At 41.1% G+C, this 15,393-nt stretch overlaps 1 protein-coding gene across 4 annotated transcripts in view; it reads right to left on the bottom strand.

Moving 5' to 3' along the window:
• Positions 1–3,952: 3,952 nt before the first annotated feature.
• The window catches only part of dtnba (dystrobrevin, beta a), a 102,519-nt gene continuing 91,078 nt past the window's right edge, over positions 3,953–15,393 (bottom strand). For 2 of the 4 annotated variants that reach the window (XM_036549213.1, XM_036549215.1), the window contains 7 exons: positions 13,389–13,485; positions 11,804–11,824; positions 8,458–8,617; positions 7,717–7,806; positions 6,371–6,424; positions 5,030–5,065; positions 3,953–4,774 (listed from right to left, as the gene is read on the bottom strand). In XM_036549213.1, coding sequence (XP_036405106.1) covers positions 5,061–5,065; positions 6,371–6,424; positions 7,717–7,806; positions 8,458–8,617; positions 11,804–11,824; positions 13,389–13,485 — 427 coding nt within the window. In that variant the 3' untranslated portion in view covers positions 3,953–4,774; positions 5,030–5,060. The remainder of the gene's footprint in view (positions 4,775–5,029; positions 5,066–6,370; positions 6,425–7,716; positions 7,807–8,457; positions 8,618–11,803; positions 11,825–13,388; positions 13,486–15,393) is intronic. The other 2 variants (XM_036549214.1, XM_036549216.1) reach the window with 1 other exon arrangement.

Here is a 15,393-nt window from a genome sequence, read left to right as displayed (position 1 = left end):
ATCTTATTGAGGACTGGAAAGTCTCCAGTCTAAGACCCACATGCTGACTGATTCCATCTGGAGCCATGCCTGTAGATTCACTGGGAAAAGAAATTGATCTTGTGTGCAGGAGGCTTACTGTATACAACAATACAAGTAATAATATAAATAACAACAATAATACAATGCTCTATGAACAGATTAAGGGGGCAGCTGATGCATATGTAAAATGTTGCCTATGAGGTATTAACATATGTAAATGTAATGTAAATAGTTTCTGTAAGAAAGAAAGAAAAAAACTTTTTTTCATAGTCACTTAACAGGACAGTTATATTTGTAAATTTTGTCTGCTATGCTTGGGTGATGTTCTGAGTTAGCCTTAAGCTTTTAATATTAATACAAACTTTGTTTGCTCCACTTTTATTTCCTGATCTTACTAGCTTATAAACGCACATTCCAAAGGGCTTACTTAATCGGGTAAACACTTAATAAATGTCCTTCTTTGTTGATAACAGGTAATAATAAAAAAGGAAACAGCTTAGAGAACAGTACTGGCAGCTGCATACGATTCAATTTAGTGCAAGACTGTAAGGCCTTCCCCACAGTTCATAGTCGCAAGCGGAATAAAGTGGAAATGTTTGAACTGCATCCAATCCATATTTTTCCTTTTTTATCTATTCAAAAAGTAGCAAGGAAGGAAGAGAAATCACTGTGGAGGGAAAAAAAAAAAAAACTCACAGCACCCGAAATGTGCGGTTTTAAATTCTTCTTTTCATTTCACAATTTATTCATTTACGAAACACAGTAATCCGGTGACAAACTCAGGATTTATGAAATGAATATTGAAACAAATGGTTTCCAGCACCAAACGTTCTTCAAAATAAGCATCATTAAGGATTCTCTTCATGTTCAACACCGTGGTCTGAAAATCCCACGCTCCTGTGTTCACAAACCCCCGTCAGAGACAGCAGTAGCACAAGCGAACAGCGAGGAACCCTTGCGTGTCACACTTTTACACTTCGGACCCATGTGACGTTCATCAGCAGGCCTGATTGGTTACGCCCCCATCGGAGCGCACAGGAAGTGAGGTTTCACCCCAAAATGTACCGTCGATCTATCCTGCCCCACAGCTCTGAAGGGAACGTTACTTCCTGGGGACTTCAGAACGGATCTTCCACAGGGTCGCGTGGCTATAGCCTCCTAAAACACGACCTTCCCCCTCCGATTCATGAACGACATCAAATTAACTTAAAATGCACAGCAGGAACAAAGCTTAAACTTAAAACATGAAAAAACTGCAAACTCGACAAGGAATTTTGGCACATATATATCAAATGGATATATATATTTTTTGCAACTCTTGTATGTACCCCCCCCCCCCCCCCACCAAAAAAAAAAAAAAAACAACACAAACTGTAAGATCAAAAGCTGCATTTCACCATGACTGCTGTCACCAGTCAAAACCACTTCCCAAAGGCAGAAAGACTTAATACAGCATCCAGGCACACATTTTCAAAAGTACGATTCATACTAATAAATGGAATCGTGCAGCAATGCTTTAACCAAAAATGGGACACTCTTAACATCATTTGCTGAGACACAAAGTGGAATTCAATAAAATATGTTAAACAAGTTGCTTGAATTTGAATCATATATAAATATGAAGAGAAATGCCAGTCTGTCCAGATCTATATTTTAAATCATAACTGTTCTGTCAACAGGTCCTTACTCTGGTACCTCACAAATACATGTAAAAATCCAGAAGATTTACTTCAGACATGGAGTGTGTCATTCGGCCATTGAATGCCCAAGCATATTCTGACAACTTTTCCCCTTGGATTCCTGTAGAACAAATCCAGAACACTGGATATCCCCATTTATGTTTTAAATGGACATGTTTTAGCTTTACTCCTAAATGGATGCTGCTTTTCAGTTCTGAGAGCTTATTTAAAGATACAGGGCAAACGTTTCTCATAACGACATCCGCATTTGCACCTGACCCACTGTACCGGGTACCCCAGTGGTACAAAAGGGATGTCATAGTGGTATACACTCCATGCTTTTTTTAAAAAAAATAAAATAAATAAAATACATTGAATCCAAGAAATAAATAATATATATTGAATCCAACATCTCCTGTTCACATAGCTTCCAGAATGTAATAAATACCTTCGTCAGACTCTATCCCCCATAGCCAATCTCCATCTTCATCTCCATGCATGCCCTCATACTCTCTACCAACAAAACAGCACTACATAGTGTGTAGTGTGAGGCCTGCCCATTCCCAACCAGACTGTCTAAACCCGCTATTATTAGCTTACCAACACCACTGGCTTTAGCCCTGAGCTGCCCTACTCGTTTCTGCAGTTCCTATGGCCTCTGCTAAAATCTTTGCATAATTGGAACAACTATTTTACAACTTTTTCCTCAGATGAACCGACTGCAACAGATTGATATTATATATATATATATATATATATATATATATATATATGTATATATATATATATATATGTGTGTGTGTGTGTATAATATATATATATTTTTAATAATCCATTAATATTTCCCTGAGCACTTAATCATAACAATTTAATGTGAATATGCTTCCTCCTTACCATTCATCTTTGCTGGCAGCTGTGTTTTTATTCTGCCAGGAGGAGGCTCTCATACCCCCCCCCCACACCACTCACTATCCATTTAAAGATCAGTGCAGTCCCAAACCGACGGCAAACATAAATAAACATGGAGTCAGAAGCTCCGCCTGTTCAGTCCACTTACTTCAGATATCTTTGGGATGCATATAATTCTGTTTAAAGCTCCGTCCAATTAGAAAGAAGAAAACCCAATCAAACCAAAAAATAAAAAAAATTAAAAAAATAAGATAACCGTTTCTGACGAGCCAATGAAACACAACTCGGAACCCCCTGCTGCTAATGCCCCAAACCAAACCAGCCATTGTTCATTGTTTGGCCTTGTTCTTCTCAAGCCCGGCTTACTGCAACCAGCTGCAGAGTACAGAAGAGGATGACTCAATATGAATCGAGTGGCATCGATATAGTGAATGGGAGGCTTTCACACCTAGCTCACTTACTGAAATTCGAATCAGAGTTCACCTACAAACGGACTCACCGTTTTCCTTCTCGCGTTGTTAGATTCAATGACACAACAATTACACAGCTTTAGCCAGCTTACGGCTTTTTCATGATTGCTTTTCCTATAGCACTTTGAACTGAGGTTTTTACCAAAGGTATTCTTTGCTACTACAAATTGAATGTCTTTGGTTTTACCGTGAAGCTAGCAAATCTAATTGCTAGATTTTTAACTTATCCTTTCAAAATATGCACATTGTTTTACATTAGAAACACGTTGGCATTGACATGTGCTGTCTGTCAAGCTCTAACAATCATTGTAGCTACCTTGACACATTAGTACAGGAATTAACATTTGGCTAATAGCTACTTCAAGGTTTTTGCTATTAGCTCTTGTACATTTGCCAGTAATAAAAAGGACAAGTTTCATGACCATCATATCAGGAAAACGATTAGACCTCTGTAGCACTATATCGTAATAGCAAAATGATTAGACCTCTGCGGCACAGTCCAATATTATCAGAGGTTAATGGATATTTAAACAGCAATGTAAATCAATTTACAAGTTAAAACAAAAAATCAGTGCATGTAAACGCTCATTTTCAGCTCTGATAGCCACATACAGGTATTATCCCAGATTTCACTGCAGGAAGTTTAGGCAAAGCAAAGAGCGTAAAGCGATTTAAAGAGCAGAGAGAATCTGTAACGTAAACGAAACTGCACAGGAAACCTTGTCTCTACAGATGAGATACAGCAGAGAAAAGAGGCAGTGGCAGCAGCGCACTTCCAGGCAGCTTGTTTGCAATGAAATCGAGACCACCTTGAAAGCACAGATCTGAGTCCGTCTGCTCGATGCTTCCCCCGGTGTGTGGGGGGGAGGGGGGGGGGGGCAAGCATTCACCGGTCAGAGCAAAGCATGATATGACATGAACTCTGAAGCGAATTATCCTCTCCAGACACCGAAAAAATACAACAAACACGCAAAAAAAGAAAAACAGAACAAGATGTGAAAGCTCCCATAGTGGCAATGCAGGCAAACCCACAGGTAAGAGACTCATGGGTAACAACAGACACACAGAAAGCAGCCTGGGGTCAGAGGTCAGTGAAAAGGGGACGTGGCACCGACGCCCAGACTGGAGTGCAGCGTCATGCAAAGCCTATCACTTCTAATAGTACAAATAAGTTTCAAACAGGAAGGTAACTCTGGTCATGACGTTCAGCGTGTTGGCCTGGCGCGCGGCGTCTATACGGTATGTACAGTGCGCATTCTTTTTTTTTTTTCTGTGGAGGGATGGGCTGGAAAGCAAATTCCCTTAGGGTCAAGAATCAGCATGGGAGTGAGAGAAAGCACAGCAAGCCATTCCGTCACCATAGTGAGAGAAATCATTAGAGCCACAGCTGGGAGTCTACACACAAGCCTGCTAATAGACATAAAAAACAACTGGCTGTGCAAGGACCCTCCGGACAAAGGCAAGATCCTGTTCTAACTACAGCATGCACTACTTCTAAGTTTTAATGCCAGGAGGGAGGGTCTTCCCCTGTCCCAGGGTGGGTTGGGCGAGGGGGCGTGGTGGAGACGGGCGTTTTCCCGCTGGGTCTCCCGAGCGCGTTCCCGTGGTGTCCTCGGTGATCGGGGGTGATGTGCCTGTTGTCATGGAGAGGGGATGTCTGCAGAGTGATCACTTGCTTCTGTACAGTCACTGTGCCTGGAAGGCAAAGCACAGTGAGTCACAGCGGGACCCAGCACAGGCTCTGAGTGTCCATGTCCTTACATACTGCCCTGCTTTACTGAGTGCAAGTGGACTGACAGTACAATACAGGGAATACTCAAAGAATAAGATTCTATCTATCTATCTATAAAATACATCCAAAACCTAACAACATACACAAGTCCACACAAATTCTTATTAAAACAAATCTACTGCCTTCATCTACAGTGTGTCGTTTCATTTGATACTTACTTGGAATTTTTTCATTTTAGCTTCATTTTGCTTAACCTAGAAAACATGGAAGAAACACAAAAAAGTCATGTCAGCTCTGCAGTTTCACAGTTCATCTTATCATCGCAGACTGCACTCTGAGGGGTTCGACAGTCACTGGTGTATTCAACAACAGACCGACCATAATTAACTCTTCCATGAGAAACACAGAAAAGCCTGTGTGTGGAGAGTCTCTGTAGATGAGAATAAAGGCCATAGGTTGCCTGGGCCAGTTCAAACATTTGACAGCTGCTCCAGCACTTTTATACATCCCAGCCACAAACCCCCACAAGTACTGAATCCCAATTAGCCAAATCTGGCCTTTCACTTGCCAAAAAACGCACAGCTCCCCAATTTACAAACTCTATGTCACGTCTGGCAAAATGAAGGCAAATGAGGAGAAATAAAACACATGACTCTCCAGGTGGGGTTTAACCCAATAAAACAAAATGGCTTCTCTGTCTGAGACCTTAACCCCCTTTGAAATCTTACAGGAAATAGTTAAAAAAAAAACTTTAGCTGCCTCACACCAATAAAATTCATAACTGCAGCTTGGTTAGCACCCAGACGAAAAGTCATATGAAGTACAAAGAAGCGTTTCTTCATAAATGGGCTCCACAGCTTGCATTTAATGAATCATTAACAAGCTATTGAATGTGGGCAGACAACATGTTAGCCACCAGGGACCTGTTGAATATAAAACTCTAACCCTATGGCACAGAGAAACCAAGTACACATTTAAAGGAGTGAGGTGTTTTCTCACACCTCTCATCATTAAAAGCCATAACTACCCACCGACAAACTGCCCTATGGGAACAAGAGGACAAGACTGTACTAACACTCATGTCCATCTCTGAAATACCGGTTGCTATTTTTCTCTATACATATGCTTGGAAACTGGATGAAAACTGCACATATGCTTAACTGTGAATGTCATATCACTTAAGATGCAGGCTGCTGAAAGGGACATGCAGTCTTGACTTATTATCCAACTCATGGACACCAAAGCTCCAGCTCCATCTAACCACATGTTTATCCTTAAATCTGAATACAAACGTTAAGCAAGTGTTTCTTATTTTTCATGGTTACCAGCACAACATTATGAATTTGGTGGTGGCTGATACAAATGTACAGTAAAAATATTGTGATAAAGTGTTAAAAAAATGAGTTCCGATTTGTTTAAATTCTTACTTAAATGTTATGGGCAAAGAGCAAGTCTGTTAGACTGAATTTTAGTTTTAAAGAGTGCTCTATTTAGCAGCTGTAAAGGCTAAAACTGCCAAGGAATCAGCACTAACATTGCAGGGCTTGGATTTCACTCACCCCGGTCTTTCCCGTTCTGCAGTTTCTCCTCTTCCTCTTCGCCCCCGTTATCTACTTCAAAGAGAGAAAGGACACATGTCACAAAGAGTCCAGGCTCCGCAGCGGGAAGTCAGAACCAAAAAACTCCATGTCCAGCACCAGACTGAGAGACATTCACATAGTTTGATTAGCATGGTGTCTCAGTACAAAAAGGAGAATGTCCTCCCTACAACAGAGAAGTGGAGCATTATGTGTAAAATCAGCACCATGTTACAGCTCTAATTCCCTTTTTTAAGTGCAACTCAAACTTTGCCTATCGTTTCTGGGAAGTGGGTGACACACTCTGGGAGAGGTTCAGGTAAATGCAGCTTAACATTGACAATATGATCATACATTTATAGCATATTGTTAGCCCCCAGTTCTCAGCTGTACAGTCATCAGTGTAAGCAATTATCTCTTCTACATACAAAGAGATATTTAGAGATGATTATTTCACCTTTAACACAGACAGTAGACGACCATGGACACAATCAGCTTTGCTAATTTAACAGTTTAGCACAATTGTTAAGATGCAGAATATGCAGCCACCTTCAAAACAAATGCAAGTACGAAACAGAGTGTCAGTCAGCACGCAGAACTGCTTGATAAAGTCATGGATAAAGTAAACTAGTTGAGGATAATGATTTCTCTGAAAGCATTCAGTTCGTGAATGTTTATGACATAACAGCAATTTACGTATTTTTTTAGATAACATTATTAGAAAAAGATCGTTGTCTAAGCTGTAAAAACAGGAGAGTGAGAATGTACTCACTAAAGAAAGCTGAGAAAAGCATAAAAATATTAATTATTATTTAGCATTTCCCCCTCATTTCTTGTAGGCATGAGATTAAAGTGAAAAAATTGCGTTACTGTGCAATTTTCAGGACCAGAGCTTTTCCAGTATATGCTGTGATTTATTGATGTATTCGAGCACAACCCAAAAGTGGCAGAATGAACCTTTGAAGTTCTGCCAATAATGGGTTTATTGTGTTTCTTGCATTACCAATTTTTTTTTTCTTGGAAAAACACAAGCCCTCACATCGACTGAAAAGTGGACGGCAAACAGAGAATGCCACCTATGAAAATAAAGGCTCAGAATGCCAGTTTCATGAGTATATTCCAAGACAATCACATACAAAAACTCAAGATTCTGTTGGCCAGATGTGGAACGTGGACACGTTTCAAGCAGAAAAAAAAATGATGTAGGCGATTCTGTGTTGTTTCTGTTTCTTGTCATGTAAATAGTTTTGACGTGGATCCTTTGGTTTCCATTTGGGTGCCGGCTCTAGGCTTGGCCCCACTCGAGGGGGGGGCTGTTCTTCACCTACCCGAGTGAAGCTCTTTCACCAGGGACGACATCGTGTTCGTAATCGAATCAGCTGCCACTAAAAGATCATTGCGGAGATTTCTCCTTGCACCTGAAAGACCAAAGGAGTAAGAAAAGCATTGGTGTGGGTTTTTTAACCAGCATTCAGCTCCCACCAGAGTCAGATTCAAATTTAGCAACAAATTCTCATTATGAAAAATAAATATTCACGTCTTTCCAGGAATCCCTGTAATGACCACCAGACACTAAATGTGTGTTCAGTTAGGTGTTAAAATCTGATCCATGCTACCAGTTTGAGGTTCACACAAAGTTAAGCAAGCACCATTTCATACTAGGAAATCTGAACTGAAATTCTGCAACAGCTTGAAACAATTATTAAGTAATGATAAGTACTCTTGAAATACTACCACTACTAATATTACAACTACTACCATTACTACTACTGATAATAACAATTATTATTATTATTATTATTACTGGGCGGCAGTGTAGCATCGTGGTAAGGAGCAGGACTTGTAACCAAAAGGTTGCCCACTGGGGCACTGCTGTTGTAACCTTGGGCAAGGTACTTAACCCAACTGTATAAATGGATAACATGTAGAAATTATAACCTATATAAATCACTCTGGATAAGAGCTAAATGCCAATAATGTAATGTACTATTATAGAAGAAGAAGAATGTGACTCTACAGGTTGGCTCTTATTATGTGGATTGGTTGGTGGGTGGGAAATTCACACTTACTCTGAGCGAATGCTTCCTGCACGTCCCCTCCCACCCCAGCCAGGGAGTCCTGGGGTACGTGGGTAGGGGTGGAGCCAGCGGAGGTGGAGCGGACAGGCATGGGCATTGGGCGACTGGCCCCGTGACTGGGTGAAGAATGGGGTGAGCCGGCAGCTTGGGCCTGGGATACAAAAAGGCAGAGTTGCATCAAGATCACCATCCAATGAGAACGTGACAATGAGAAGTCTGTCAAGTGTCACTGTTCTATCGGGACATGACAATCCGTAGTCTGTGGCTACCGCAGCCTGGTCACAATTACTGTCCAGCAAAAAGAGACAACCTGCAGTATGGTCACAAGCACTATCCAATCAAAACATGACAATGAGCACTCTGTCACAATTACTGTCCAATCAGAACATGACAACCAGCAGTCTGACATGAAAAAATGTGCCAGTTTAAATCTGACAAGCAAAACTGACATATATCAGTGCTTGTATTTTGATTTCTAGAAAGAGCTGCAGATTGCTTAGTCAAAAATAATACTGAAAAAACATCCAAAAATGTTGGTCTTCAAAGTTTGTCTAGTTCCACCAGGTGTGTAACATAAAAAGAGTATATGAAATGCATTTAATACTTCCAACTTCATAACTCCCCATGCAATCTACAAATGATCAAAACACAGTGATTTGTGAGAACTGAATTATCTACCCCTTTTATGCATGAAAAGATACTTCAGATCTCAACAAAGTCTTATTACTTTCCATCAAAAGGAAGCATATTAAGCCCATGCAATCACCACAATATCTTTTCTCTTGCACCCCCCCCCAATCCCCCCCATGTGGGTGGGAGAGTTATTGGTACAGAAAAGAAGACACTCTCCATTTGTTTGTTTGGAAAATGGTGGCTAATATACATTTTTTTGTTCAAACCTGGCATCATCCACGCTGCTGGAGCTGGAAGTGGGCAGAGAGCTGAAAGAGGCACTTTGTACAAATGATGTGCACAGGACGAGTGGCTCGGTGCCACATAGCAGATGGCCCATGGACAGGATTACTTGCATTGTTATAGGCTAATGGACTGGCTGGACTATGGTATACTGCACTGAAACAGCCATGCATCTGACACTCTGTAAACTGCAGGTGTACTGCAAGAGGATTTGTTTTCAGTCGCTTGTGTAATCATCACAGAGAGGACTCGTGCCTCTGTAATGTGGAGCCTGATATAAGGTGCCAATATCTGTGTCAGGAAAAAAAGATGACTTGTTTTACCTTTTGTCTTTTGATTTTTAATTTTTTTTTCTTTTTATTTTTCTTAAGTCCTGAACTATGATTTCACAATCAAACCTTATCTGCTTTGCAAATCTTGGCAATTTCATAACACTTAAAAAAATTTCAAAAGGAGTTTTATAAAAAGGTCTTTTCTTTGTTTGATACTGAGCCCTACATATTTAGGAAATAACACAATTCCAGTTCAAACTCCTTTCCTGTTGTTTTTCCAAATGATGAAAAACCTGCCAGAACATTTTAATCAAATAATTGCACGTGGTCTTCACATTTGAACTGGCTGGAGGAAAAATTATTTTGTGTCAAAAAATTTGCACTCTTCTTGCATACAATTAGTAGGCAAACAAGCATTCAGCATTTTCTCTCTCAGAGAGAAGGGACTGGTGCTGATGGTGATATTTATGATGTTGAGTTTGACAAGGATGATGATAATGATGACTAATAATAAGGATGAGCATGACAGTGGTAGTGATGATGACAATGAAGATCATCATGATAGTGATGATTATGGTAAGGGTGGGGATGACAATGATGGTGATGATGAGGATGTTGTTTACACAAATGGTTTCAGAGGTAGAACACAAGAGCACTGTTGGTGGTGGTAGTGGTTAAAGAAGATGTAGACAAATACCAGCAATTTCTTTTCCCAGCTGTGCTACAAAGAAAATAGCGATGGGTCCAGTTCTACTGCAGAAGCCTGCAGCCCCTTTTCAATCACAACAGAACTACAGGTGGAGGTAATACCTAGGTCACTCTGGCTCCCCATAGTAATCACTGCTGATAAATTGAATCCAACTTGCCTGTTTTTTCCTGGCAAAGCGCAGCCATTTGCACAGATGTGAATCAACTTTCTCTACGTTTCTGCCTAACTAATCCCACCCCTGGACGGAGAGCAGGAACTCTTATTTTACAAACGTTCATGGCTGCAGTCACAGAAACACCTCCCTCCAGAACACAGGCCTGTAGCCCACTGAAAACTGAAAGCAAGGCAGACAGAAAAGGAAAGCTGCCATTTTGATTCAGCAAAACGGTCACCAGAGACACATATCTGCGGGACGATGACAGTCCTTGCAATCAGCACTTGAAGAGAGGTACAGCACAGACATCTGTAGAGATGGCTGGGGTGATGATGACGGGGTTGACTGCATTCTACACCTCTTTGCACCTCCTAATACGTCTGAGAGTGAACTATCCATTGGCACTACTGTATCACATGAAGCAAACTAGGCAGTCTCTGTAAATGCCAGAGCACATATGACATCTCCATAGCAGTGTCAGTACGAGGGTGAAAGTAACCGTAGCAAGGCGGGGGAAGAAAAAATGGCGAGAAATGTCATTTCTCGAACTGAAAAAGACAAATCTTGTTTTAATTAACTGTCAATCTCGCGCGCCGCGTCTGGCTCCCGGTTCTGAACCCGGGAAACACGATCGTTCGCTGCCTTCCCCGCCCTCATTTACATGTCCTCTCCGCTGCCGTTCACTCCAGCCTCCCTCTCTCCCTCCCAGTACGGCTTCTATGTCAACTTTCATCGCAACTTTCACCAGAGTGTCTGAAAATTATGTCAACCGCAACGACAGCTAAAGAAAGCCAGGAAGAATGGCGTGCAAATACAAGCGTGTCATGACTACCTGATTTGTTTTTTTTTTAATCGCGGAGACACTCGGGTGATATGCTCACAATACGGAGATTCGTGACGAGACACATATCTAGAAAACCAACAGGCAGTGAACGTCCTTAGCTGCGCATGGCATCATGGGTAAGGTTTTAGCGCTGACAGCTTCATAAAGGCATTTCTCAGCCGTTCAAATGGATCATGCACACACGAACACAAACAAACCCTTTTCAGGCATGCAAGGTTTTTTGAAAAGGAACAGACAGTGATTTCCGCATAGCCACAACAATCCATTCCATGTTCAATTTCTGACTGTTGCGCATCACCTGAGCCATTAGCTGGCTAAGGCATAACATTGGCACAATGTGTCTGCAATGTTCGGGCAACGTTATCACACCGTGACAATGTTCCAGCATATGTAGCGGGATTGTTAAGCGTGAGCTGCGGACACGCGTGGGAGGTGACACTTACGGCCTGCTTTTGTTCTTCATCCTATCAGGCAGCGGTCAGAAAGAGAAAGCACAGGAGAGTAAGAGAGGAGCTAAAACTGACACTTACACACACACACTTACACACACACACACTTACACACACACACACCACATATGCCATCTATCAGGAGGAAATTAAAAACACGCAAGCTGCCGATTAATTCACTGGCTGCGAGGGCTTGGTAACAGCCAGAGGGGGCCTTTCCTAATACACTTCTAACCCAAAACTCTCTCGTCAGAACTCTCTCCCATTTTTGTATTCTCACCCAAGCACTTTTAGGGAGCGTCCCATTTTATCATGACGCCACCTCCTTCCATGTACAGGTAGCTATACCTCTACTTCTGAAACTGAGTTTTACCTCCAGTGTAATCTACCGCCATATTTTATTAGTGTGTTCATGTCAAAGGAGAAAACAGTGAAGTATACATGCATACATTATTCAGACAAGCAATATGGCTTAGAGAAGTGTCTACTGCCATCTAGTGATGCAAACCAGTCACTGCACTCCTATAGTATTGCAGCAGGAGAATGAATTCTCTCAGTTTGTGATTCTCTGCACATTTAAGTGCATCTGTCTTCAATATGTACATTGATTCTTTCACAGTGGGCCACTCCTTTCATTTCATATCTTCATATCTATTTGCAGAGTTTAGTCGAGAAGCCTTAATCTTCAAAAGGAACAGGGAAGATAGTTTATATTCCAAACATCCTCTTAATGATCACAGCTCTTGCAGATAAAATGACATTTTTATTTCTTCTTTTTCATAACCTCCCTCTTATAACAGCAAATTATCTGCATGTGTAACTCACACATCTGTCCTCAGTAACGATGGCATCAATCACTGACTCAAATGAACCAATAAAAAGACTTCGCTCTCCCAATCAAAACACTACTGACACTGATACCACCTGGTATTGACATCACCTTGTTCTTCGTCAAAATGAACAAAAAAGAACAATTAAACAAACAAATACATACATTAAACAATAAGACTGTCCCTAGTTCAGTTCAGTCTTGTACTGATCTGCGGAAACAGCTTCAAGAATCACTGTTCTCTTTGGGACGAACTGACTCAGGGACAGACAGACGTTACATCTCACTGCTCTGCCGTACTGACTGCATTATACCTGGGAAGTCATACTTAGAGCCTGCAGCTCCCAATCAGCCTCATTAGCAAAAATGTTTAATTTAAAAACCATCACATACTCAAATACTACAAGTTCACCTGACATAAATAATGCAGTACTATGCAAATGTGCAGTAGTTGTAGTTAGCCTGCCATTGCCACTCAGACACAGTATAGCCCCAGGTCTATCAACTGCTGTAGAGACACCATGTGGGGAAGACACCTCTTCATTTTGTACAATACTGAGACAATGAGTATACAGAACACAGCTGTTTAGAAGAATTCAAAAAGCAACACTTACTGCTGCGGCAGTATATTGTTTTTGCAGATTTATACTTGCAAGACAATGCTGATAATTCCTGATATTTTCCCAAGAAATGAAAGGACCTTGTGTGTGTGTGTGTGTGTGTGTGTGTGTGTGTGGGCGTGTCTCTTACCTTGAGCAGCTTCATAAGGCCCTCCAGCTGCACCATCAGCTCCCTCCTGCTCTCCTGCAGAGCCGACATGCGCTGCTCCAGCTCGTCTTTCCTCTGCCTGTGCCCCCAAACACACAGAGAACATGCCCCCCCCCTCACCGTCAGACACACGCGGCTCCCCCACCTCCCACTCCCACTCCACAGAGGAGGCTTGCAAATGCACCGGGATCAGCACTGAACATCAACAGGCCTTATCAAGTTTAAGGTTACATAAAAGGGGTATATAATAAAATAATAAAGCGTTTTTTAGCTCTCAGCATTCAGGCCATTTCTCTGGCTGTCAGACACCCTCTGGCTGGGGCCAGCTGCTCTCACAGAATGTGACTGCGGCAGCATGATGCTGAAGGAAAAACATTTTTCACATTCATTGTTCTTGGAGAAAAACTCGAACTAAGAACAGCATGTATAGAAATTTGATTGTTTGGCCCTGTAAAACCCTTTTTGTCCCTGGGAAAAAAAATCCTGCAAGGCTGAAAGGGTGCAATCCCCAGGGGGATAGCAGTTGAACAAAGAACTCCCGACAGAGCGGAAAAGGTTTCAGTCTGTCAGTACCCAGGCAAGCTTCAGACCACACTAACTATGAGTGCAGTGTGATCATAAAAAAATAAACACAGTGCAGACAGCGTGAACCCTGTCACTCCTCTGATGATCTGAACACACCACTGCATCAGGGCTCTTTTTCAGTGCTGCCTATAGTGTATTATTTAACGTACATTTATTGGGCCACTAGATGCAGCCAACATCTGCTGCTGCTGACAAACTCAGACGGATCAAGGACTTGTGCCCAAGTTTAGTTTTGAAAACCTGTCACAGAACGTCAGATACTATGTTGTACTCAAGTTCAAAGAGAGTGATTAGTTGCATGAAATCACATTATATTTAATCTATGCTTAATCTATGTTTAATACTTAATCTAACTTTAATTCCACCACAAAGGGTCCCAAGTGATTAATTTTCACTGCAAAAATTACCATTATTGAACATCTGGAACCAGTATTTCTTGGTGCAGGTGTACATTCATTTGTTGTACACTGTAGTCATAAATATATTAGAGGCTTGCACTATCATATCCTACACATTATTCATCAAATTGTTTTAAACAACAATGTATTTCTATTAAAGTGAGAACAGTGATAACAAGGCAATGCATAGATTTTTTTTTTAATTTGTAGATAAAGGACCACTTGGATGTACAGCACCCCCATACTTAAATTTATACTGACATGTTACGCAAGGATGAAACACTTAACAGCAAACTATGCAATCTCACTGCAGTTAAAGCCTGAGTAAAATTTTCAAACTTTAGAAGAGGAAATGAACATATGACTGTAAAGTGGTTTTGATGTAATTTTATAATACTTCAGCTGAGCTCTGAGCTTTGCTTTACAGCACAAGAAGCTGTGCTGTAAGAAACATTATTCAAAAACCAGGTAATCAGCCTTCCATAAACACGCATATAACAGGTCTACCACCTTAGTTAATGTCTGATGTATGAAAGGTGATTATTCTTCAACCAAAACATGGCAGTCAAAGGAGGAGCACAGATTTCTTCAGCTCCAGTGACCAGTGGACTATAACGGGTTAACTAAAAACTGCTTTGCACCACTCCTTTACGAACAGCAAGCTTTGCTTTCTACAGATTAATTAAGAATATCCACCACATGAATGCCTCTGGACAGCCTCTGGACTCTGAGGAAAGCCTTTAATTAACAACAACCTGAGATAAAGTTTAAAACATCAGTGTTCACCGGTGGCACCTTTTAAAGTTTGACCCGTACTGCATTTAAATAACTTCAGGAGGATGTCAGCCCGCCCAAAGACATCATCTCCTCCACTCATAATAATTGCAACACAAAAACAAGAAAACAAATTAAAGAAATAAAAACTAAAATTATTTATAAACCCTCTGCACAAGCAGTTCTATTTGAGGAGAAACACAGCGTGGCCACAGTAGGATAAAGACAGC

This window comes from Megalops cyprinoides, chromosome 17 (assembly GCF_013368585.1).
Source record: "Megalops cyprinoides isolate fMegCyp1 chromosome 17, fMegCyp1.pri, whole genome shotgun sequence".
Classification (NCBI taxonomy): domain Eukaryota; kingdom Metazoa; phylum Chordata; class Actinopteri; order Elopiformes; family Megalopidae; genus Megalops; species Megalops cyprinoides.
This window is presented reverse-complemented; position numbering and strand designations above follow the sequence as displayed.